Source organism: Marmota marmota, unplaced genomic scaffold (assembly GCF_001458135.2).
Source record: "Marmota marmota marmota unplaced genomic scaffold, marMar, whole genome shotgun sequence".
NCBI classification, from domain to species: Eukaryota; Metazoa; Chordata; class Mammalia; order Rodentia; family Sciuridae; genus Marmota; species Marmota marmota.
In genome coordinates, this window is record NW_026000138.1 from 2,927,494 (window position 1) to 2,953,643 (window position 26,150).

The 26,150-nt window shown below is 49.1% G+C and overlaps 2 protein-coding genes across 8 annotated transcripts in view; one reads left to right on the plus strand and one right to left on the minus strand.

The window, feature by feature from the left end:
• The window catches only part of Camkk2 (calcium/calmodulin dependent protein kinase kinase 2), a 30,758-nt gene extending 22,506 nt beyond the window's left edge, over nt 1–8,252 (plus strand). For 2 of the 7 annotated variants that reach the window (XM_015502483.2, XM_015502484.2), the window contains 3 exons: nt 1,230–1,330; nt 1,753–1,795; nt 5,150–8,252. In XM_015502483.2, the coding sequence (XP_015357969.1) occupies nt 1,230–1,330; nt 1,753–1,795; nt 5,150–5,320 (315 nt within the window). In that variant the 3' untranslated portion in view covers nt 5,321–8,252. The other 5 variants (XM_015502485.2, XM_015502486.2, XM_015502487.2 and 2 more) reach the window with 4 other exon arrangements.
• Nucleotides 8,253–10,915: 2,663 nt separating this feature from the next.
• On the minus strand, nt 10,916–26,150 carry P2rx4 (purinergic receptor P2X 4). Its single transcript, XM_015502488.2, has 12 exons — nt 26,028–26,150; nt 22,094–22,241; nt 19,462–19,533; nt 19,281–19,353; nt 18,647–18,743; nt 15,194–15,274; nt 14,950–15,091; nt 14,718–14,854; nt 12,451–12,544; nt 12,257–12,322; nt 11,913–12,008; nt 10,916–11,454 (listed from the first exon to the last, which is right to left on the minus strand). The coding sequence occupies exons 1-12, from the start codon at nt 26,069–26,071 to the stop codon at nt 11,428–11,430; spliced, it is 1,077 nt and encodes a 358-aa protein (XP_015357974.1). The 5' UTR covers nt 26,072–26,150; the 3' UTR covers nt 10,916–11,427.

Sequence of the window (26,150 nt, forward strand, 5' to 3'; positions counted from 1 at the left end):
GGGTGAGCAAAGTGCAGCCCATCCACACCAGGAACATTATAGGGCCATGAAAAGGAAAGAGACTGATGCCCGCTACAACATGGGCAAGCCCCGTGAAAGGCAGACGCAAGAGGCTGCGATTGTGGGATTCCCTTTACAAGGAACGTCCAGAAGAGCTGGTCTGCACCCACACCAAAAGGGCTGAGGGTCGGGGCCCAGAGTGGCTGTTGCCGGGTTTGGCCTTCCCTCCCTCCTTTCTTCCTTCTCTCCCTGCATTGCCAGGCAGCGCTCCACCTCTGAGCTACACCCCAGGCTTGTATGTGTTTTTTTGAGGTAATCTAAACTTTTCCAAAAGTAGATAATGGTGATGTGAAAATACTAAAAGCCACTGAATTGTATACACTCGCCCCTCCATAGCTGCGAGTTCCACGTCTGTGAATTTAAACATGTATCAGACATGTTCAGAGAAAGTGGTTGCTTCTGTATTGAACATAGTCCAGACTTCCCCTCATCCTTCCCTGAGCGGTATGGTGAGATCAGTATTTACGTAGCATTTCCATTCTGTTAGGTGTAAGTCATCCAGAGATGGTTTAAAACCTACCAAGAGGGTGTGTGTAGATGTGCAAACGCCGAGCTGTTTTATGTGAGGGGCTTGAGCATCCACAGCATTCTGGAGCTGGTGTGGGGCGCGTTCTGAGCTGATGCTCCTGGGCTTTAAAATGGTGAATTAAGGCATGTGAATTATATCTCGGTTTTAAAAAAGCACCCTCCCCCACGCCACCCCCGGAGCTGTCCTGGGGAAACATGGTTGGTTTGTCACTGGGGCGGTCACAGCTGGCTTTCCCTGAAAAGAAGGGCTTGAAGATGAGACAAGTTGATGGGCTGGGAGGACCACCTAGCAACAGCTCAGGTGAGACAGATGGTGCCAGGTGTGCCTCAAGGGACACGTAGGCCAGCTGTCCTGGAGCTTGGGGTCCATGGGGTCAGGTAGGCTGGGATTAGATAATGACAGGCTTTGCATGTTAGACCAAGGAGTCTGGACTTGAACTTGGCCTCCAGGAAGTGGGGAGTGGACCCATAGGACGTGGGGATGGGTCTGGCTGGTGTATGTTGGGGGCCGCCACAAAGGCCTGCCGTCCGTGGAGAGCCAAGGGAGCTGATGGGGGCCTGGGAGAAGGAAGGGAAAGGTTGTTGCCTGAAATCTCCCCACGTGACCGAGCAGTCACCTGCCGCCTCCTCTCCCTCTTCAGATCCTGGTGAAGACCATGATTCGGAAACGCTCCTTCGGGAACCCATTTGAGGGCAGCCGGCGGGAGGAGCGCTCGCTGTCTGCCCCTGGGAACCTGCTCCTGTGAGTGTCCACCGTCTTCCTCTCAGGGTGGGGGCTGGAGGGTAGGCCGGGGCATCCCTGGAGCAAAATCAAAGGCCAGGAGACCCGCCCTGCACACTGTGCTCCCTGCCTTGGGTCTCCTCCCGTTGCCCAGCCCACAGCCTTGTGTCGGGAGCTCCTCCAGACTGAGGTCTGGCCTTTTCACTGGGGGTCTCCTGATAACCAGCACCCCTTCCCTGAAGCACAGTCCCAGAGGGTGGGGTTTTAGGCTGTGTGATGGTCGAGCACTGGGCCTTGCCCTGGGGCTCTGCAGAGAGCTGTCTACCCACCTGCTTGGCACTGGCCATGTGAAGTAGGCGTTGGGGTCTGCTGTCTCTGGGGCGGGGGGTGGCATCCCCGTGGCCCCTTCTCACTTCCCTTTTCCCTCCCTCTGGCAATTCCAGCAAAAAAACAACCAGGGAGTGGGAGCCCCTGTCTGAGCCCAAGGTAACGCCTGCCTGCCTGTGCGCAGCCTCTGCGGGGGCCTGGGGGGGGCAGGTGCAGAGCACGGGGGCGTCTTCTCCAGGCCATGTTCCTGCCAGCCTGGCTGCTGTGCTCAGCCTCACTTTGGGCCTCCAGACCTGGGGATAAAACCAGGGGCCTCAAGGGGCTTGGGCCCAATGGCGGGTCCTGCATGTGGGCTGGGGCTGCGGGTGCATGGCGCTCCGCCCGGAATGCCGGTGAACTCACCCTGGTCTTTAGACCCAGTCCCTGCATACTCAGTGCACGGCAATGGCCTTGAAGCTCTGTCACAGGCCCAGGGCTGCCGCTACTGAGCGCAGTGGTTAGAGCACACATCAGGCCTGCTACGCCCTGTGACTTGTCTGCTGGCTTAAGATGTAGAAAATAAGTCCCCTCTGCCTGTTGCAAAGGGGCATAAGAATCCTGTGGCCTGAGTAGGAGCTCAGCCTTTTCCTCTCCGGGATGGCCCACCCTCCTCCAAACACACTTCCATGCCAATGTTACCAGCACCTCCCAGGACAGATGAGAATTCTTGTCCCTAGAAGACTGGAAGCTTTGATTGGCAGAACCACTGCTCGTTCCCCAAGTACCTGCAGCACAGTGGAGACCCCAGTGTTGTTCCCACAGGCTGATTCTCCACTGGCAGCTCCAAGCAGTTAAAAATAGCTTCATTGGGGCTGGGGGTGCAGCTCAGCGGTAGGACCCCTGCTCAGCATGTGCAAGGCCCTGGGTTCAATCCCTAGAATACACACACACACACACACACACACACACACACATGTATATAGTTCAGTGACTTTGAATGTATTGACACTTATGCAGCCATCACCACAATCAATTTTTATGAGCCCAAGAAGAAGAAACCCTATACCTCTGAGCTGTCTCCACCCAACTCCCTTATTTCTCAGCAACTGCTAATCTACTTGCAGTTTTCTATGGATTTGCCTGTTCTGGATATTTTCTATAAATGCTTTTGAGTCTGGTTTTTTTTTTTTTTTTTTGTAGTTGTTTTGGTATTGGGGAACGAACCCAGGGCCTCACACAAGCTGGGCAAGCACTTCTTCACCACTGAGCTGCTGTCTCTGGGACGGGGGTGTGGTATCCCAGTGGCCCCTTCTCACTTCCCTTTTCCCTCCCTCTGGTAATTCCAGCAAAAAAACAACCAGGGAGTGGGAGCCCCTGTCTGACCCCAAGGTAATGCCTGCCTGCCTGTGCGCAGGCTCTTTTTTTTTTTCCATTTTTTAAAAATATTTTTTTAGTTGTTGATGAACCTTTGTTTTATTTATTTATATGTGGTGCTGAGAATCAAACCCAGTGCTTCACACATGCTAGGCAAGTGCTCTACCACTGAGCTACAAAGCCAGCCCCATTCTCTGCTTTTTAAATTTTATTTTGAGATAGGGTCTTGCTAAGTTGCTGGCCTCAGACTTGGGATCCACCTTCCTCAGCCTCCTGAGTAGCTGGGGTTACAGGTCACACTGCCATTCCTGGCTGTGTCTGGCTTCTTTCACTTAATCTCATGTTTCTTAGGTTCCTCCCTGGTGTAGCATGGATCAGTGCTTCATTACTTTTTATCACTGAATAATATTCCACTGTTTGGATGGAGCACATTTTGTTTATCTATTCATCAATTGATGGACATTGTTTCTATTTTTTAGTTGTTAAAAGTGAACAATGCTGCATGCAGTTGTGTATAAGGGGAAGTTGACTTATGAGCCAGGTGCTTATGCAGTAATCTAGGAGGGGCCCTGCTTTGGAGATGTGCTTTTGAGACAAAAGCAGGGAAAACACATTGGCATTAGCAATCAGGTCCGACCTTCAGCAGCCCTAGAAGGCTGCCCGAGACCCTGTCTTCTTCCCAGATATCCCAGAAGCCCGGTGACTAGGCAGGCCTTTGGTTTGAGCCTCACAGTGTGATAGTAGAAGCCTAATGGGCTGACCTTTCCTTGGCCCTTCTCTTCTTAGTCTCCCTCTTAGGGTCTGCCAAAAGTAAGGCTGCTTCCCCTCTGTGAGCAAGTCTGTTGTTTCCTTTTTTGGGGGGTGGGGTGTGGAGGGGACCAGGGTTTGAAGTCAGAGGCACTTAACCACTGAGCCATATCCCCAGCCCTTTTAAAATTTTATTTAGAGACAGGCTCTTGCTAAGTTGCTTAGGACTTTGCTAAGTTGCTGAGACTGGCTTTGAACTTTGGATCCTCCTGCCTCAGCCTCCTGAACCACTGGGATTATAGGTGTGTGTCACCAAGCCTGGCTCTATTGTTTCTTTCTGTTTCAGTTCATAATTGCAAGACACCAACAGACTGAGATTAGCCCTTGGGGTTTTGCTGCTGCTTCATTTCCTCACCTCTGGTGCTAGAAACCCTGGGAGTTGCCTGTTGCAGCTGTGGGCAAGACGTCTTGCTCTAGGAGCTTATAGAGCTGGGGGTCCTGGACCACGGGCTGCCTGCTGTCTGCAGTGAGACCCAGCTGGTGCCAGCAGGTGGCACGGAGGGCAGAAAGCAAGGGTCTGATCAGACAGCTAGTCAAAGCTCTGTCCTCCCTGGGCACTTTACATCTTGTTCTTTGTCAGAAACAAGAAGCCAGCAAATGTGATTTTCCTAGGGATGCATAGGCACTGTGATTTCCCAGCCCCTGGGCAGGGACAGAGGCTCCCTTCTGGCCAGGGGCACACAAGTCTTTGCTGGGAATGATGGACAGTAGCTTTGAGTGGCATGTTCAGCTTGAGGATGCTGAGGGCCTTGGGCCCTTCCTTAGAGATTTCCCCTCCAACGACCTGAGACTCAACCCACAGTGGTCACACCAAGCAGCTCCAGTGAGGTGGGGGGCTCTTCAGGGACAGAAGGGCTCTTCCTCCCTCTTCTGAGAAGGGAGGGGCCATCTTTTCCCTCCTAAGTGGTCTTCCCTTGAGCCTGGGTATAGGGAGCTAGGGCCAATGTTGTGGCCATTTCCAAAATGCCACTAGGTGCCAGTCCAAATTGGGCAGGCCCTGCCTCTGCCCCACCAGGAGCTCACCACAGGGACTCTCAGTTCCTGCCCTGCATGAGCTTTGGCCTCCTGGGGAGGGGGTGGTGAGACTATCAACCCTTGGGGACACCCCACAGAGGGGCCCACCTCCTGCTTGCATCTGCTGTAGTTTTATGTTTTGGGCAAGCATTGCTTCCCCATTTATGGAAGACTCGGTCTCCTTGGAAAAATTTAAGTGATCAAGGGCAGGTGACGTGATCGCTTTGCAGGTGGTGCGAGGCAGCATGCCTGGGCAGTTGGTGTCCCGTGGTGGGCGATGGTCAGGGCTCTGCCATGGTTTCTCCAGGCCTTAACGCTGGTTTTCTGTTCGGTGAGCAGGAAGCAAGGCAGCGAAGACAGCCTCCGGGGCCCCGAGCCAGCCCCCGTGGGGGAGGAGGAAGTGCTCTTGTGAAAGGTGGTCCCTGCGTGGAAAGTTGGGGGGCCCCCGGCCCCAGCTCCCCCGCACATGTGCTTCCACAGCAGCCCGAGGAGGCACTGGAGCCGGAGTAGCTGCCTGGACGCTCGACCTCGCATGCCTGGCCATGTTGCCCTGCACGGGCTGCTGCACCCTGCGTTTCCATAGCAGCATGTCCTACGGAAACCGAGCACGTGTGTAGAGCCTTGACCGTCACCTCTGGTTATGTGTTTTTCCTTTATTGTTTTAAAGGGGGCAAAAAAAAAAAAAAAAAAAAGACTTGACTCCGTGACGTCGACCTTGGCCGCTGGCTGGCCGGACCGGCGGGTGTGAGGAATTGCAGACCAAACCCACGTGTGTTTTGGGATAATTGCTTTTTAAAAATGTTTTTATGCCAAAAATCCTTCAAAACCATGTGAGATATACCAAGGGAATGAATGTGTGCGGGGTTTGAACGGCGCAGAGGAATGAGCAGGAGACTCCAGCAGGACTGGGGCCGAGGAGCAGATGCTGCATTTGAGGAGTGGAAGGAAGGCTTCGCGACTCCTTCTGCAAACCCCGAATTTCCTTCCAGAACCGTGGATGAGCAGGGCTAGCCCTCAGTAGCTGCAGAGAGCATCAATGCAACTTATTTGCAAGAAGGACTTTTAAATTTTTTTATGGTTAGAACTGTAGTCAGGAAAACTGAAAGGGCTTGAAGTTTAATTGCTTTTTGAAGGGGATTTGCCAACCCTAGGAGCCTTCAGCAGCCTGGGCGGGGGAGAGGTTTGCCTGGAGGACTGAATGCGTGCCCTTACACCTGCCACTCAAAGTGGGTTTCTGGAAAGGTTGGCTGGGCTCCAGTAAATCTCTTTGTTCAGTTACAAAAACTTCAGGGTGAAATCCTACACTTCCATGTACATTACATGGCTTATGATTCAACACAAAAATATTTTCAATTGTCTAACTAGACTGAACTCTAGAGAAGTTCAGAGGTTATTTAGAGCTTCCAGGTCATGCCACAGCTTCCCTGTGTGATCTGAGTGAGAGCCGATGAAACCTAATGCCTGTATATTAGCAACTCGGCTTGTTTATGACCTGTGTATTCCTGAGCCTGCTGAGGTTCTGTTTGCATCTTAACCGCTCACTCGCGGCAGTCAGCCAAACACTTTACCTGCTTTGTGGAGGGCTCTGAGGGAAATACTCTTACTTGGCTGAGACACAAATGATCATCCTTAGCATCAAAGCTTTGGTAGGGTCCACACAGTGACCTTGGATCACCCTTTTAGAGAAGATTGTTGAAACTCAGAGTATTCCTTGGGATATGGAGGAACTGGGTGCTAGCATGGGAAGTTCCCTTTTGTAGCCTGAAAATTTTATCTTTTGACTTCCAACCAAAAGAAACTTCCCAATGCTGAGACGTTTGGCTGAGGTTTGCATGTGACTCTTCCCAGAGCCACACACTGGTGAGTGTGAAGTTCAAGGGGGTGGGAAGGACTTTGTGCTGGGAGGACTTTGAGATCTGGTCCTGGGAGGTAAATTCAGTGCCGGGCCTTGGAAGACTGCTTTTTTTGTGGTTTCAGTTTGATAAGCCTTGGTTCAAGGACTTCGCACAGAGACAGAAGCAAAGCCTGTGTCCCCTCCCAGCCATTCACAAAGCCTGGGCATTCCTTGGCTTCCATAGATTTTCTTAAGCTCTTGATTGTAGTTTAGCCAGGTTTCGCGTGCTGTTGTAGAAGCAGTTAGAATTAGGGAATGCTGGTTCCAAAGAGCACAGACTCCGGTGTAAGGAGGGTCATCTTGCCTGCTTGCTTTGTCTTTGTAACCTAGTATTTGCGCTTGTCTCCCCTCTGCTTTAAATTTAGGGGGAAATGACCCAGTAGCTCCACCCCTTCTGGTAGCAGATGGGGTCTGGTGAGTTTGCAATAAGCACCTTGCAGTGGTTAAAGTCGCCAGTCCTTAGGCTTATCCCCAGCCCGCATGCACGGACTCTGCCTGGCTGAGTGGCCGAGGAGGGCAGGCTGCATGCAGAGCTCTGCAGAACTCCTCTCATGTTTACACGCCGCATTGGGCAATGCCATTTCTCCCCACCATGAACTCGCCATCCCAGATGTCTTATGGGGAAGCCCAGTGGCCAGGCAGCATCTAGCCATTTGGGTGGGTGGGGTGGGGGAGGTCCACACCGTAACTTTTATTTATTTAGTTTTTAAAATAAACACCAAAGAAAGCTGTGGAAAGGAACCTCTCCTCATGGAAAGCATAAGTAGACATGGCTGTCACTAGGGCCACCACTCTTGGAGCACAAACGTGGAGTTTTTAAAAGCCAGCTTGGCCAGGAAAAGGGAGAAGCTGTCAGGAGCAGCTTTTTCCAGTGGGCAAAAAGGATGCCTGTGCTTCCTCGAGTTGCTGGCTCCTCTGGGACCAGTGTGGTGTGAGCCCTGTGGCCTGGAAGAAAGCACAAGCCTCCCACATGCTTTTCTTTTCCTCTGCCTGTTTCCACCTCCCCTGTCCATTCCAGAGGTGGCCAGTGGTCCCCAGAAACCTTATCGAGCCCCCCCTGTTGGCATTTGGGCCTGCGGAGGCCATTACTTTGGCCTTTCCATGGGGTGGAGCTCCTGTCCACAAACCCTTTCTGGAACAAGGAGAACCCCTGCCCAGGGGGAGGCTGGGCCAGGCTGTGGCCCTCACCCATCTTCCTGAGGGCAGCTTCACATTGCTGATGGTGGAACCAGGACCCCCACTTGCTTCCAAGGTGCTAGGGAAGATCTCATAGTCATGGGTCCCATCTTTTCTTCAGCTTCATGGGCCGAGTCTCATGGGACTTTTGACTTTTCTATTCTGTGATCTCTTCGATGCCCGATGCTTCTGTTTTATTCCTGATCCTTTCTACTATGCATTTTCCTTTTATCAGGTGTACAAAGTTAAATACTGTGTATTTATCACTTACAAGTACATGAACTTAAGAGAAAGATAAGCCTTTGGTGTTTTTCCACAAATGATTAAGCTTCTCTGTAAACTTGAAATAAAGAGACAGCAAAATGGTGCAAAGTTTGGGTCTCAGGGTGTTTTTTGGTTTTAGTTGGTTGTTTATTTTGTCCATCTGTCCTTGTGTCTGCTCTCCTTCCCTAGGTGAACAGCAGGTTACATGTCCCAGTCAATGCTAATGTAGCCAGCAGACCCCTGATTTAGGGCATGTCTTCATATGCTGCTGCTCAGTGTGACTCCAGGACCAGCTGTGTCAACAGCACTTGAGAGCAGGGCAGAATGCACATGCCCAGGTCCCACTTAAACCCGCTCACAGGTGACCCACCTGCAGGTTGAAGTTTGAGAAGCCCTGCTCTAGTGGACAGGTAAGGGCAAGATTCTGGCGGAGGCCAGACAGGTGAGTAGTTCCATCATGTGGAATGTGTCCTGTGGTCCAGGCCTGCTCTGTTACACTTCGCCCCAGGAGGTGGGTATTAAACTCATAATGAGGATCATCACCTGTGAGCTGAGGCTCAGAAAAGTTAAGTCGGTTGTCCAAGGGCTGGAATTTGTCAGCAAAGCACCTGGTCTTTGGCGTCCTGAGTCTTGGTGCTTGCTGGTTCTGATGGCATCTGGATGCTCCTCCAGGCCAAAGGTGGAGGAGTCTCTGCATTTCAAGTGTGGCTCTAGTCCTTGGAGGTGCTCTCTTGGCTTTAAATTTCATTTTTCTGTTACTGGGGGACAGCAGGCAAAGTCTAACAAATCCCTATTCCACTGCTTCAGAAAAGCATTGAAATGCAGGCCTTCAAGACTCAGGAGCAAGGGGCTGCTATCCCAAGACCCCACTGCGAATCTGAGGGAAGGGAGGAGGGGTGCACACAGGTGCATCATGGAGCAGAGCTCCAGGGGCACAGAAGACTCCTGATGGCACCAGGGTGTGCCAGTGAGAAGGGACATGGTCAGAAGCAAGATGAGACTGGTGAGTGAAATCGCAGTGCTGCCCAACACCCATCCCTCACCCCGACTGGCCTTTGCATTCCATTTCAGAAAAGAGAAGGCCAAATGCAGCCCCCCATTACAGAAGACCACTGCCATCACTCCTCAGCTGCAGGGTAATAGACAAACCATTTGTCTTGTCTGTTTGTGCTACTATAACCGAATGCCTGAGATGGGGTAATTTGCAAAGAACAGAAATTAGTTTTTCGGAAGTCTAAGATTAAGGCACTAGCTGGTTTGGGGTCTGGTGAGGGCTGCTCCCTGCTTCCATATGTGCCCAGAAGATGGAAGGGCTGCAAGGGGATGAGCTCCTTGTCAAGCCCTTTCTATATGGCACCTAGTTCCATTTATGAGGACTATGACCCAGTCTCCCTCCCTGTCCTGTTGCACTGGGGACTCAGTTTCCAACACATGAGTTTTTTGGGACACATTTAGATCATATCACAATTCCTAAAGATTCTAGCTCACTTTTTTTGGGGGGGGGGGTACTGGGGATTGTTGGACTCAGGAATGCTTTACCACTGAGTCACATCCCCAGTGCCAAATGAGCATTTTAAAAAAGGCCACATGAATCAGCTCCTCACCCCCTTGGTACTGTAGAGTGACCCAACCATGCTGTGCCACTGAGTTACAACCCCAGCTCTTTATTTTGGACAGGGTCTCACTAAGTTTCTGAGACTGGCCTCAAATTTGCCACCCCCGGCCCCAGCCTCCTGAGTTGCTGGGATTATAGGCAGGTGCCACCACACCTGGCCTGAACCACGACATTGTTGAAAAGTATTTAGCAACCCCCACCCCCAAAGAAAAGTCCAGGTGGATCATTTTTCCTGCTGAAGCAGAGTACTTCTAAAGTATTCCCCAGAGTAGTTGGAAATGAAGTGATTCATGGGGAAGGGGAGGGGCAGGCTGCCTCCCTTGGAGGAATCCTGAACCCCTGAAGCAGAATCAAGCACGAAGTTGAAGTTACAGCTGGAAGTAGCTCCGTTACCATGTCACACGTGTACCGAGAGGTGCAGGTGATCCTGCTTTGGGTTGGAGGCTTGGGAAGAAAACGGAGAGAAGGGGATGAGCCACTTCCATGTTCCCTAAAATTGTGCCACCTACAGTGTACTACTGCCATCTTATGTAAAAAATGCCAGCACAGGTGAGATGCCACTAGGAAAAAAAAAACAAAAAAACAAAAAAACTTACAACTCAGTGAAGATCAAAACGCTTAATTAGGCTTTAAGAGAAAAACCAGGCAGGGGAAATGCCTGAGTTGCAGAGACGGATTGTTTCAGAGACCTTTCCTGAGGACAGAGCTGGACAACAAATGGGTTTAGTTGAAATTGTCAACCTGAAATACCAGCAGAGGGGTTTATTCAGAGGTGACTGCAACCAGGCTATGTGTGCCATGGCCTTGGGGGGCTGGGGGGCTGAGGCCCAGGGGAGCAAGACTAAAAAGAAGTGCAGGCAAGATATTTCCAAACAGAAGTTGTTTGGTGGCAGGGGCTTATCGCAGACTGTGACGTGTGTGCAGCCGTTGCCAGGAGAGTTCTTTGGAGAGGTGAGCTGACTGTGAGGCTGCCATTAGGACTGGCCGTTCCAGGAAGTGGCCTTCGCTGCAAGGTTGCATGTGGACAGAACCGACGGTAATTGTTCTTGTCATCAGGCAAATGTGTGGGCACCTTTCCCCCATCCCATATTAACTTCCCTGAAGTAAGAGAAGGAAGGAGAGCTCTAGCCCATCCTAGGAGACGGCATGCGAGAAGTAAGAAAAACCGCTTGTTTTAATGTTTGATCTTCAACCATCTCTACACAGCTGTTCTCAGAGGAAGAGAGCCAACTCTGTAACACGGTTGCAAGGACACTGTTTCTGGTTTGGGGGAGAGGAGCAGCAGCCTGGGCCTGCTAAAGTCTAGGGAGCACGAGCCTAGAGGCTTTCTTTTCCTTACAAAGTGCCTGAATGGAGTTGCCATGCCTCACAGGATTGGCCCCGTCCGCGAGGGCTGGAGACTGCAGCTTCTGAGGAAATCTGGCCCCGGGGCCTGCAGAAGGCCCCAGCAACTCGCCCCAGCCAACAACACACTGGTTGGTAATCCACTGTGCCCAGGGGACAAATGAACCCCCCCACACAAAATGTAGGAGCTACCAGGCAACCCTCAGTACTTATGGAGAGTGAATCAGAATCTGGAATGTTCTCTGGGGTGACATAGCAGCCATTTCTCCCTCCTTCTCATTGTGCTTGATGAGGGCTTCGGGGAGCCCAGGTGTCGGGTAGGCATCACTGGCCTGTCTCACCACCAAGACCCTGCAAAGAGGGATAAGGAGGTCAGTGTCCACCCAGCAGTCACTGCCCCTGGACCATCTGAGGCAGGCAGGAATAGGGAGCTTTTCCTGAGGGCTTCTGGACAGCCCTTCACAAGAGGACTCCAGCTGGTTCTAGAACCGGGTACCTAACCCTTCTTGTTAAGCAAGGTGAATTTACTGTGAGGATGTAGGTGGTCCCATTATCATGACTAACTCAAAAGATCACTAATCAAAACCAAAGTAGGTTCTGAAGAGTCTGAAGTAAATACTAGAACAGGTGGTCCAGAGACGGAGCAGGTGCTGAGGCTGGCATCTGACTGCCAGCCTGAGGCGATGAGTTGTCAGCTGCCAGAGCAGCACCAGCCTCTGTCCAAGGGCCATACCAGGCAGTGCAGGACCCGGGCTTCCCTCCCCAGGACAAGAGGCTCCCTGCCTGCAGGGAGCACAGGAGGTGCCCACCTGCTCGTAATCTTCCACGTATTTGTACTTCTTCTCCCGATAGTAGTATCTCTTCTTCATGCAATACAGGACTATGACGTCACACAGCACCGTCGCCTGCACATAGCAAGGGTAGAGAGGATGAACCCGGTGCTTTAGCTCCTGCTGCTCTGTGTGTGTACTTCCCCCTGAAGTCTGGAATCTCTTACAGGAAGGAAAAGCACCTTCATCTCTGGGGGTGAAGGACGGCCCAGCCCGGAGGGGAGTGGTCTGGGAGGAGGGACGGTGGGTATGGGCAAGGAAAGAAGCCTGGAGGCTCTAGACTAGAAAGTGCTGCTGACTGCTGGGGAGGCCCAACCACTCACCACGCCCAGCAACGCCAGGCCGGAGCCGATGTTGATCATGGTAGGGATGATGTCAAACTTCCCAGCCTGCATGTGACAGGAGAAGAAAGGAAAAGCTCTGACAGGGGTAGGGGAGAGCAGATGCAAGGCAGAAAGACACCCTTGTCCTTGCGGGGTCCCCACAACAGCCAACAGGGAGTTGGTGGCAGGCCTACCTTCCCAAACACGATGATGTCGAAGCGGATACCATATGCCTTAATGAGTGTGCGCTGCTCCACGCCAGTGAGGTCCCGGTAGTACTTGGCAAACCTGTGGGCATAGGGCAGGTCAGAGGGAAAGGCACAGGGTTTGGGGAGAGGGATGTTAGAGCAGGATGCAGTGAGTCTCTTACAGAGGGAGGGTGCTGGAGGCACAGGTAGACCCCTCTCTGTCTTTACCCTCTCCTTCCACAAGGTAGCATAAGCCTGAATATCCTTGCTCTCAGTGTCCTTCCTGATACATCTGACCTCCCTACCTCTCTCAAGGGGACTTGGCCACTAACTGAGAATGTGGCCAGCCAGCAGCAATCTCCAAGACTGCATTGTGTGGTCACAAAACTTAGCATCACCTTTAAAAAGTAAAAAGAACTAAGAACCACTGATCCATCAACAGATGAAGAGGGAAATGAAATGTGGTCCATCCACACAATGGAATATTATTTGGCCATAACAAGAGGTGAAGCTTTATTATCTGCTACAACATGAATGAACCTTGAAGACATGAAGCAAAATGAAAGAAGCCAGTCATGAAAAGACACATGATGTATGAGTCCATTAACAGAGGAGTCCAGATCTGCAAAGCCACAAAGTAGACAGGCAGTTGCCTATGTCTGCGGGGTGGGAGGGGTGACAGCTAGAGGGATCGGGGTTTCTGAGTTGAAGATGATGTTCTAAAACTGACTGGTTGAACATATGTGTAAATATATAAAAATTACTGGATTCTAGACTTTAATGGGTGATTGCTCACAGAGTAGTCTTAATTCAGCCATAAAATCCAAAGATACAAATGAAACAAAAAACCAGCAAGGAATGGTGGAGGGGAGAATCACTGAGAGTGGTCCCATTCCTCCAGGAGCCGAGGCCTAAACCTGAGGCCTGGGATCTGACTGGTTCACGGCTTCCATGTTGAGGTCCAGGCCTGGTAGACTCAACAGGACTGGTACTGGCCGAGGCTCCACCAACTGCTCTCTGCTCTAGGGTTCTGATCCAAGCTTTTGGTTTCTACAAGAACTGTGTGCTGGTAGAGAGAGCAACATAAACCTAACTCCTAGGGAAGAGTTCAAATACCTGCCCTGCCATCCACCAGGGAGTGGGATGGTTCAAAGGGACTGCTGCGGATCTGCAAAGATTCTGACAATGCGATGTGCATTTGATACCACATGTCACCACTAGAGGGAGACAAGAGCAACACAAAACCTCTGCTGATCCATTCCAATGTTCCTTGCAGGGCCTGGTTTTAGGAGCAAGTGCGTTTGGGGAAAATTCCTCAAGGGGCATATGAAAAAGTACACAGCTATCGATTTTGCTGCCTCAAGGAAATGGCAAATATGCTCCTGGCCTTCTTATCAGATGACTAGCTGCATTGGATTAAATAGTGCCTCCCTGAAAATTCATGTCACCCGGAATCTATGGATGTGACTGTAAATAACTAACTGGAAATAGGGTCTTGGAGGTGCAATTAGTAAAGATCAGGTTGTACTTGATTCAGATGGGCCCTAAATTTGATATGACTACTGTTCTCACAAGAAGACACACAGAAACATGCATGGAGGGAAGAAGGCCATGTGCAGACAGACAGAAGCAACACATTTGCAGGCCAAGGATTGCTGAGAGCCATCAGAGGCTGGAAGAGATGGGGAGGATCCTGCCTAGAGCCTTGGGAGTGGGGGGCTGGCCCTGCAGACACCTTCATTTTTGACTTCTGGCCTCCAGAACCTAGAGAACACATCTCTGTCAAGGCAGTCAGCTCTGTTACTCCAGCCCAGAGAAACTACTGCGACAGCATTTTCTTTTCTTTCTTTCTTTCTTTTTTTTTAAAGAGAGAGAATTTTTTTAATATTTATTTTTTAGTTCTTGGCGGACACAACATCTTTGTTGGTATGTGGTGCTGAGGATTGAACCCGGGCCGCACGCATGCCAGGTGAGCACGCTACCACTTGAGCCACATCCTCAGCCCCTGCGACAGCATTTTCATCAGGAGATACAAGCAAAGGCCTTTCTTGGGCCTAAAACCTGCACCCACTGCACCCTCGAGAGCCTGGGGCAGGCTCAACCTGAGAGCAAGACCCTGCTTTGAGCGCTCTCCCAAGCATATGCCTTCTTGCGCAGCCTGCCCTGGGGTGCTGCCCATGTGCTAGTCTTTGGAGACACAGATGCACCCACGGAGGAATAACTCCTCCATCAGCCTCCCTTCATAGTGAGTGACGGTCCAAGCTCATGCCCACCTGAAATTGTAGCCAGGAGACACATTGTGGTCAAGGTCCCGGGTATCGAGGCGGCGGAAAGAATACCTGGGCAGGCAGAGGGAGGCGGCTCGGTCCAGGTTGCAGTCCCAGTTGATCTGGATGCCCATGATGCCTCCCTGTGGGACAGAAGAAGACACACCCAGGCTCTCGTCAGAGCCGGCTTGGATACGAGAAATGTCCAGGACTGTGAGAAGCCAGGGCCTGCACCTACCTCGACGGCCATGTCCTGGAAGCTGTGCCCTGCGTTCTCCACGATTTTGCCAAGACGGAATATGGGGCAGAAGGGATCTGTCCTGGCATCATAAATGCATGATTTGAGGTAGGTGGTGGTGGTGTTGGGAAGAATATTCCTCCTAGAGCCAGAAGGAAGCAGAAATCCATTGTGAGAAAACCCCAGAGAAGGGCCAGAAGTTTCTCCAAGATACTGGTGAACTCACACAGCAGCCACCACTTACTTGCTGAAATTAAATTTGGGATACCAGATGTTGTTCTTAACCAAAAGAGTGAAGTTTTCTGCAGCCTTTAAAAAAGCAGGCCTGAAAAAAAAAAAGAAGGCAACATACTGTTACTAGAAGTAAAAAATAAAATGCATTCAGATAGCTATGTAATATTTCTAACACAGAGACATGATTTACAGTGTCACTTTGTCAAGACAAAAGTGAGGTGCAGCATTTCCGGCATTTTCTGTTCTCTTCTACAGAAGCACTAGGTCTAGAGCTGAGTCTAAGCTGGCCTTCTGGATCCTTCCCCTGGGAGGCCGATGGAGAACCTGAGGGACTGAGAAGGGGGCTGCTGTCTCACAGCCTCCCTGGAAATCATTCCCGGCCGCTGCCAGTTTCATGCTCGCTCTGGGGAAGGGATGCTAGAAAGATGGGACTTTACAGGTGAGTTCACCTGCACAGGTGAGTTCACCTGCAGGCTGCATCCTGGCCTCACCTGAAAAGTACACAAGTACTGCCCCCCCGCCAGCACACCTGCCTCCTCCCAATGGTGCCACGTGGACTCCCAGCTGACTACCAGGTGAACCTGTCCCAAGGGGACTCTGTTTCTTTTGTGGATTTGTCTATGGGAGAATCTGGCACCACAGGGCTAAGTCTTCTTCTCAGGGGCTGGGGCAGCTCCCTGAGCCAGGTGTAAATTCCGGAGCTACAAATGACATCAGTGGTCTTTTCAATGGAGAGACAGGAGCAAGGCCATTGACAAGGCTGCTGAGTACCTGCTGTCAAGAAAAGGCCTCGAGCAATGCAGGTCCCTCGGGCTCCACGTCCCCATTCCCTCAAGAGGCAGGGATTCTGCAGAGCTTTGCAAACATCTGTCATTTTCCATTTCAAAGCTTTTGCACCTACATCTTTGCACCCCGTCTGCAATACTTAAGATCAACTCACCTTTTAAAACAAAGTCGATGTGGAATTCACAACATAAAATTCACTATTTAAGAATCAATCAATTCAGTGGCATTTAGTGCATCTGCAATGTTGGGAAACCGTCACCTCTATCTAGTTCCAGAACATTTGCATCGCCCCAGAGGACCTGCACATCCACCCGGGAGTTAGTGCCTTGAGACCCCACTCTGCTATCTCTACAGATCTGTCTATTCTGGGCATTTCATATGAATGGAATCAAATAACATACGGCCTTTGTGTCTGTTTTCTTTTACTCAGTGATGTTTTAAAGATTCACCCAGATTGTAAGAGGGAATGATTTCCAGGGAGGCTGCGAGACAGCAGCCCCCTTCTCAGTCCCTCAGGTTCTCCATCGGGCCTCCCAGGGGAAGGATCCAGAAGGCCAGCTTAGACTCAGCTCTAGACCTAGTGCTTCTGCAGAAGAGAACAGAAAATGCCGGAAATGCTGCACCTCACTTTTGTCTTGACAAAGTGACACTGTAAATCATGTCTGTGTATTAGAAATATTACATAGCTATCTGAATGCATTTTATTTTTTACTTCTAGTAACAGTATGTTGCCTTCTTTTTTTTTTCATTCCTTTTTATGAGGCTGAGTAATATTTTATGCTATGCACACACCAAAATTTGTTTATGCATTCTTCTGCTGATAGGCATTTGGGTTGATTCCACCTTTAAGACTAACTCATTTTTTATTGATATTTACTTTGAAATGAAACTTTCCCTCATGACCATAAAAATATCACTTGTGCTGGGTGTGGTAACATGTGCCTGTAATCCCACCTTCTTGGGAGGGTTAGGCAGGAGGATCACAAGTTTGAAGCCAGTTTGGGCAATTCAGCAAGACCATGTCTCAAGATTTTTAAAAAATCTTTTAAAAAGGGCTAGGGATGTAGAACACTTGCCTACCATGCATGAGGTCCTGGGCTCAATCCCCAGCACTGCACACACACAAAAATCACTCACATCAGGTCAGACGTCATTGTTTAAATAAATATAATGAAATAAAAACAATGTTACTAAAACATGTAGTTAATATTATTTTATGCCCAACATTCCTAATCTGGGGCTTGTTCAGTGTGAGAAATAGAAATAAGCAAGTGACAGGTAATAAAGACACTCCACCCAAAATGGAAATAGGAATATCTTTCTCATCATGTGACTCAATGCAATTTCTTGCATCGGTTTGCTTTTAAAAATCGTCTCACACCGACTTAGATCTTCTATACCCCTATCCAATATAAATGTACTATGAGGCACACTACAAGCCACATTATAATTAAAAGTTTCCTAGTACCCACATTTAAAAATAAAAATAACAACATTAATTTTATATAATAACCCAAAATATCCACAATATTACTTCTGCATGTAGCCAACATATTATTATTATTAAGTACATATTATATATATTTTTTTTCATAATGAATTTCAGATCCTACAGTGTACTTCACACCAACAGAAGACCCAGCCACATTTCAAGTACTCAGCAGCCACACTTGGCCAGTGGCTCCCGTGCTGGAAAGCACAGCTCTGGGAGATCTTTCTGACTCTGAAAAGCTAGGATTCCTTTCCTTTCAGTGTTGCACTCCTTAGTCCACATCAGCAGTCTCCATGTTTTCTTCTATGCCCAGGATGAGCTGCAGAAGCTCCCTGCTCCCCTGGCCTTCAGTCTGATCTCTGGATGACAAAGCCCCAGGCAGCAGGAATTCTCAAGGGAAGGTCTTAGACTCCACCCGTTCAAACTACAGCAAATTGCAACTGGGAAGAATGTTATCCTAGGGCAACCCCCAACCTGCTCTGGTTTATAGAACACCCTTTGGCAGATTTTTATTATTTTCCTGTCCCCCCTTTTCCGGTAATGGAACCCCAGATTTCCTTTGGAAGTCACACTTCCCCTACTCTCAGCCTGGGTCATTTGGGTGAGGCTGACTCTAGCCCGAACTCTAGAGGTGGACATGTGACCCAGGCATGCTGAGAAACAAACTGTCCCCCAGCCACGGTGACAGATCAAGGGATGTAGCCCAGAACGTGATTATGGACAGGTCTAGACTCTGCACAGCTAGGAAGGGAGGTCCCCCTGGGACTATGCCAGGGGTCCAACAAATGAACCTGACATGGAAAGAGACAGAGGCCAGATGTGGGACAGACGGTCTCTGAGCCTCAGATTGAGCCCTGCTAGGTCTTTTAGGCTAGCTGAATGATGAAGTACCCCTGATCTGTGTGTGTGTGTGTGTGTGTGTACAGCCATGATAAAGCACTGAGATCTGTCTCTTCTCAGTTATTTGCAACTAACGGAGTCCTAACATACAATAAGTCAAACTGCACCCTTATCATAAGTGACCACTTGGGGCTCACCTCACCACTGAAGGTTGATGCTCTGCGGTTAAGGACTGCTGTCCCAGACACCCAGACACCAAGAGCACACAGACGGCCCCCAAACCTTCCCTGCCACCTCCCTCAAGTTGGAGAACCAGGGTTGGGGGCACTCTCAGGCAGAACTCACTTTGGCACATGTGTGTCATCCTCCACCGGGCACCAGGCTGCCACCTCACAGGTCTTCACTGACCCATTGAACGGCACGCATCTTCCAGTCTTGACTCCTGTGGGGGGGATGGGGAGCCAGGTCTACAGGGGGCTATTTCTTCCCTTTGTGAGGTAGGGAGTAAGCCCCCCATAATATCCTATGTAGCCAGTCTGGAACGATTCTAATTCTGGGACTTAGGGTGTCCAGAAATTGGAACTGGAAGGTAGTTGCCTTAGTGCTGGCCACATCTCTGCTTTGCAATCTCAGGACCAAAGTGATACAAAGTCACAGAATGCAGCAAGATCTGAGCTGGCTTCTGGGACTCAAATGACACAGGGTCCCTGGGCCTCCTCTGACATCAGGCTCACCTGGGGTTGCGTGGCATTGGAGAATGGTGGGGGGATCTTTTTCTGGTGCTGGGGATTGAATCCAGGGCCTCAGTTATGCTAAGCTCACCTCTACATCTGAGCTCCACCCCCAGTCCGCTGGGCATAGGATTTATTTATCCCTGAGACTTCTCTTTCAGAGATGCTGTGTAGAGACAGTGATCTTGTCAGGAGCTGCCTTCCTGGGGCTAAGCATCTGCTGAGGGGTCATTACTAACCATTCCTACCATTGCTGTGGATGTCGGCAGACCCAGAAGTGCAGTCCGTATCTGATTCGCACACAGTGGTCTTATCAGGAATCTAAACAAAGGAGATTGAGTGAAAACAATTTCCATGTGGTCCAGCCACTCACTCAGGGCTGTGGAGAGTGGGGTGTGAGGCCCAGGGCTTTCCCAAGGAACCATCTACCTCGGGACAGATGCTCTGGGTCTGGTTCATGGTGATGATCATGTTGGTCATGATGAAGAGGGAGTTTTCCTCCTGCAGAGAGGGCGAGAGGGAGGGAGCCTTGTCAGATCACCCTCAGAGGAGTCGGGCTGGGACATTAAAAAAGCTAGGTATCTCCTTAATAGGATGATTTAAAAAAGCAAATATTATGGTCTCCTGTTCTCTCCCATGAGAGTTTATAACCTAATAGGGACTCTAATGGGCACAGTGTATGCCTGTAATCCCAGTGACTTAGGAGGCTCAGGAAGGAGGATTGCAAGGTTTGAGGTCAGCCTCAGCAAATTAGCAAGACCCTATCTCAAAAAAAAAGTAAAAAGGATGCCCCTGAGTTCAATCTCCAAGCCCTCCCCCCCGTAAAAAAATTTAATTTTCCTGTTATGTGAATTTTACCTCAATTTTTAAAGAATCTACAATCTGAAACAGATCCTCAACAGATCTTGACTTATTAAGGGAAAAGAGCCAATAGTAGATCAAAACTTGCTCTGTCAACCAATGACTTCTGAGGTATTAAAACACAAAGCCCCCAAGGCCTCAAACTTGACTTCTTTTTTTAGCAGGGAGGGTACCGGGGCACTCAACCACTGAGCCACATCCCCAGCCCATTTTTGTATTTTATTTAGAGACAGGGTCTCACTGAGTTGTTTAGCACCTTGCCATTGCTGAGGCTGGCTTTGAATTTGAGATCCTCCTGACTTATTTTCTTTTATAACTATAATTGAATTTTCTTTTATAACTATAATTGAAAAGAAATAAAATATTCTAGAGAAGAAGTTCAGGGGCATTTCTGACATTTCTGTCCTTGACGAGGTTCTGTTTTCTCCTTGTAGATCTGAAGGTGCCAAAGCACTGGTCCAGTTTCTGGAAAGCCACTTGCTGGGGCTGAGTTGCTAAGTACTGGCTGGGCTGTGGCTCAGTGGTCGAGCACTTGCCTTGTGTGCGCAAGCCCTGGGTTCTATCCCCAGAACTGCCGCAAAGAAAAATTGCTAATTATGATCTCCTAATATAAGGACCTAATATAAGGAATTAAAGATAAAGACCCCAGAAGGTTCTGGTTGGTCCCCTCCACTCCACTGGGCACGGGCATTTTTTTAAAGAGATGCCAGAAGCGTCCAGCATTTCATTTCATACTCCTGAAAAGAACAGTCAGCTCTGGGAGCCGTCTCAGGACCAAGGTCACTGTGGACACCCCCCAATATGTCAAGGTGGTAGAAGCTTTCGAAATGGTAGGTATCTTCCTGCAGAGACAAGGAAATGGCCACAAGAGGAGGCCCGAGGTGGGAGTCTCTCCTGATACCCGGTCATGTCCCCAAAGTGTTGAAGAGAAACACACTCCTGTCACAGGTTGAGGGAAGGCTGCTCCTGAGCCTCTCTGAGCTGGACTCCCAACAATTCAGTGTGGTCTATTTTTTGTTTCCTCTGATCTATTTCAAATTTAGGGAAACTTCAGTCTGAAGATGAGCCAAGTAGATGCAGTGGTTGGGCTCCCTCAATGGAGAAGCCCGAGGACACAGTGAGAGCAGAGAGCCCCATGGGGCTCACACAGCCCCAGCTCCCATGAGTGACGGGTGGCAGAGCTGCTGGGCGGTCCTTTCCACTCAGGGCAGAAGCAGGGCTCATTCCTTCCTTGGCTAAAGCAGACTGGGCAGGACAGTCCCACAGCTTGCCAGGATGAGGCCATGCCTCCACGGGGAGCATGGACAGGTGTCCCCAGGACCACCCCGCCATTGCACCTTTAAAGCTCATCAGCTCTGGCCTCTCTCTGGACCCCACTAGACCATTCTCTTGAGAAGGCAGGGGAATGGACACACTGGAGAGCTGCTGAAGCCTCTGCTTCCCTTTTTTTTAAATTGTGTACCAATTAAAAAAAGAGAGTTGGCAACTCATCTGAATTTGGCCACCGTGGGCATTGCACACATCAGCCATCTGGAGGGGTATGGTAGGGTTTGGCCATGTGTGGTGCATAGCTAAAGAGTCAATATTTAACTTGCAGCTTGGGGCTGGGGATGTGGCTCAGTGGTGAAGTGTTTGCCTACTAAGGCCCTGGGTTCAAACTCCAACGCCTTCAAAAAAAAAAAAAAGACCAAAATATTAACTTGCAGCTTAATGGGCTGGAGACTAGAATGTCACCATCAGTTTCTCCCCTGACTTTGTTCCTGTATCTCCTTTTGGTCTGCGGTTTGGCCTCTAACTATGGTAGACATTGGCAGAGATGATTGACCTTGTAGATGTAAGATAATAAAGCAAATGCAAAATGTGGGAAGGTGCTGTTTTCCCCGTGAACTTCTCCCAGGATTTAAGACGTTCGCTATCTTACCTTTTAGAGCTTGAGACAGACCAAGATGTCCACATGGAAGGACATCTGAGGCCAGCCACACTTTAGAGTTGGAGAGCCACAGCTGACTGAATGATACCCCTTAGACCTGAAGCCCAAAAGAGACATGGCTGTGCTGCTTTCTGGGGCTAAAACAACCGGTCTGGGTGTCAGAGATGTTAGAACCCTGGGTACCGATCATTAAGCAGGCATGACAAGTTAGTACAGAGAAAGTAACACCTGGAGGCTTCAGTATCAGACAGGTCAGAGTAGGAGACCTACCTGAGCTGGAATCACATAATCAGCCACATCCCAGATCCGGAACCCAAGTGTAGAAGTATTGGTCACAGCCACGCCTTTGGCCTTGGTAGTCACTGAGCTGACCACGGAGTCCATTTCCTGGTAACCCTTTTCCCACACGAACACCCACCTATAAAATAACACAGGCCTCTTAAGTGGCCATTAGGATCCAGAGAATCTGAATGGATGCCAGGGAGCCTCTGACAGCCAGAGGCTGAAAGTACCACCATGTTTACTAATTACGACTTTGCAAAAGCTGCTTAACCTCTGGAGGCTCCACCTCCATTTGTGCAAGAGGGGAAGAGTGGCCCCTTTATTTATTTTGTGAGAAATAAATGAGATGGTGTAGGTAAAGCACCAGTATCACAGAGGAAAAGCTCAATGAATACTGTCTTTATTGGATATTTGAGCATTTTCAATACACTGGGGCCTACGGGAATGACCAAGAGATGACACATTGTGATAGGAATAGTTTCCACTTGAGTGATTTTAGGATCAGGCACAGCTTTAAACTCTTTATATGTATGAACTCATTTAATCCTGACCACTTCATGAGGCAAGTATCATTATTATCATCTCCAATTTACAGAGGAGGGAATGGAGACACACAGGTGGCCATCCTGCCCTGAGCATCCATGTGTCAAACGAGAATTGAATGGGAGCTTTACTGCAGATAAATTTCTAGAAGTCCTGAAGAAGAGGAATCCTCAGGGGAAAAGCCCATCTCTAGGATGGGCAGTCCATCTGGAGACTGCTCTGATCAAACGAACCCACAAGTAACCCAAACTAGTGAATTCTGAAATCTTAGCATCTAGTACTTCTAAGGAAGGGAAGTGGATCCTAGCACTTCTTGATTCTAGAAATAATAGTAATAATAGTCTGTGGCATATGTTTAGTAGCTCTGGTGGGGAGGAGCTTTGGTTGCTATAATGTTCCAGTGGTGGGTTGAAACAAACATTATTCTATGCATGTGACATACACTAAATCATTTAATTCTATAACAGTGGTGAAGCTCTATGACCATTTCCATATGATAGATGGGAAGAACTGAGGCCCAGAGTGGTTTACAGCCACTTGGCCAAAGTTATGCCTAGTGAGCGGTTAGAGCCAAGCTGAGCTGTGAACTGAGACTCTATTTCCAAAGTGTGTTTTGGTGTCCTAACCGCAACCCACAAATGCTTTCGCATTTTTAATCACTCAAAATAACAGTAACCTTCTTACTTCAGAAAAGAGAATCATACATGTGACCTGAATTCTTGGGAGAAAGAAACAAACTACTATAAAAAGTGCCTTGAGGGGCTGGGGCTTAGTGGTGGAGCACCTGCCTCACACATGTGAGGCACTGGGTTCCATCCTCAGCACCACATAAAAATAAACAAATAATGGGGCTGGGGATGTGGCTCAAGCGGTAGCGCACTCGCCTGGCATGCGTGCGGCCAGGGTTCGATCCTCAGCACCACATACAAACAAAGATGTTGTGTCCACCGAGAACTAAAAAATAAACATTAAAATCTCTCTCTCTCTCTCTCAAAAAAAAAAAAAATAAATAAAAAAAATAAACAAATAAAATAAAGTTATTGTGGGAAAAAAAAGTACCTTGAAAGGTCAAGGTGGGATTCTCTTTGAGGGAGCACCATGGGTAAGAGAAGAGGCTTAAGGGCTTCTGATTCAAGTTCAAATCCTGACTCTGCCACTCATTAGCTGTGTGACACTGGGTTATTTATGGGTTTATTTGATCTGAGGAATCTCCAAGTTCACTGCCCATCCTAGAGATGGGCTTTTCCCTTGACAAGTCCTCCTCTTTGGGGCTTTTAGAAATTCAGCTGCTGGAAAGCTCCCATTCAATAGGAAGGTCATCATTATTTTACTACCAAGTACAGGGAGTTGCGAAATCAGACAGATTGTTTCGTACCAGTCATTATCATGTGATTATTTCCTCATCATGTGACTGATAACTGAATTAGATGACTGGGGACTGTGGGTTCAGTCTCTATGAGGAATAGTTGTTTGGGAGAAGAGACCACAGTTTCACCAAGATTAACTAGAAAAGGAAGTTTAAAAAGTTTTAAAAGGAAAAAAAAAAAAAGCCCTTTCCTCAGAACAGAGTTGGCTCTGATTATAGCAAGATGTCTAAAAGCAAGGCACTGCTGCTTAAAAACCCTCATAATCAAGGCAGACAACACTCTCTAAGAACCCCACAGAACTGCACTACACTTGATCTTAGCCAAAAGGACAAGAAGCAATTAGAATTGCACTAGAAACATGAGGTGAATCCCATGTGTGATTTAAAAATTTCTAGAGGCCACATTAAAAAATAAAAAGATACAGAAAAAAATAATTCTTAGGTAGCCCAATATGTCTAAAATATTTTAACAGTCATCAATTTCAAAAAGTATCAATGTGATATTTTACTTTTTCTTGTACTCTTCAAAATCCAGTGTATATTTTTACAATTCCAGTGCATCTCAATTTGGAGTAGAAATGGATAAGTGTTCAATAGCCATCTGTGACTAGTGGCTTCTTTAAGGTATAAGAATTTTACAAGTACCCAAAGGTAGAAGTGAACCGATCTTCTCATGAGAACAAAAGTTAAGACCTAAAAGCTGCCTAGAACTTCTGATCCCAAATTCTGCAGGAGTGCATCACAACCATTGTGGGGGAGATGCACCACAACCATTGTGGGAGATCTGGAACTATTTCATCCCTAAGACTTAATGAGTCCAAACCCAGGTATAGCCCAGGAGGTTCTTATGTTGAGTCTCTACCTGGATTTTTTAACTTTTTGGGTGCTGGGGATGGAACCCAGGGCCTCATGCACGCTAAGCATGCACTTCACCACTGAACTGTACCCCAGCAAGACATACTCTTGAACACTCAGTACCAGCTGCTGCAGGGCTGATTGACGCTGGAAGCCCAAACTACCAGACTATGTGAATACCCCTGGGCAGGGTAAACAGATTCCAAACTTCACCCCAAGGTGGAGGAATCTGTTATTTTTCAAAAATTCCTCAGATGATCTTTCCTAATCAGGTAAATGTGCAAAACACCAGGTCACCCATTCGCCAACTTTGCTGAACACAAGAATCAGCTGGGGAGTTGGCCATACTCTATAGCCGAATCCGAAGGTCTGGGATGAGAGCCATCAATCAATTTTTTCTATAGATTCCCAAATGGTTCCAATGAGCAGTTTGGGGGACCACTACTCTAGGCCTTTTAGGAAAGTGACATAGCAGATGTATCTGTCAACCCAGCATCTGTAGACACCATAATGCTCCACCTTGAAAGAGAGCCCAGCTGGCAAGGTAATTGCTACCTCCTCCCCTGGGTTGAATTACACTATATCAGGTGCATTCAATTAAATCATACATTTAGGGAGGCCGCAGGGTATATATAAACACAAGCGGCTCCCGGGGTAATGACTATGCTAAAGCAGGTATCCACACCCTCCGCCCCAAACAATGCTGTAAAACAGTGTCCTTTAAACACTTTTGGGAAGTGCGACCTAGCCACTATCTTGGGTTACCGCATAGTGATCAAAGGAAAGGAGAGGAAGCCACAGACTCAGAAGGAACCAAATGGAAATCCCAAGTCTTGGTTTTGTCAGCGGGTCATCAAAACGGCAAGTGAAGAAAGGAAACTGAGACGTTTAGGGCAAAGTTCCCACAGCCCAGGGCCATCAAGGAGCAAGTTGGAAGGTAAACGTGCAAGATGACGGTCTAGCCAGGCTTTCCCTTCAGCACCCTGAATCAAAGCAGCTTCCCGTCGCCGAGGCCCGGACAGAGCTCGTCTAGGTGGCCCGAGCCCGGGTGTGTGCGCCGCGCAAGCGGCCAGGTGCACCGCGCGGCTCACCTTGCCGAGCCGCTGCTGGCCGTCGGGGACCCCCCGCCCCGGCCCCTCCGGCCCACCGCGCGCTCACCCGATGACGTAGGCCAGGATGAGCAGCTGCACGCCGCGGTTCATGAGCCCCACTTTACGGCTGCGGATAAGCACGATGCGCGGCGTGTCGTACTCGAACAGGAAGGCCGCCAGCACCGCGCAG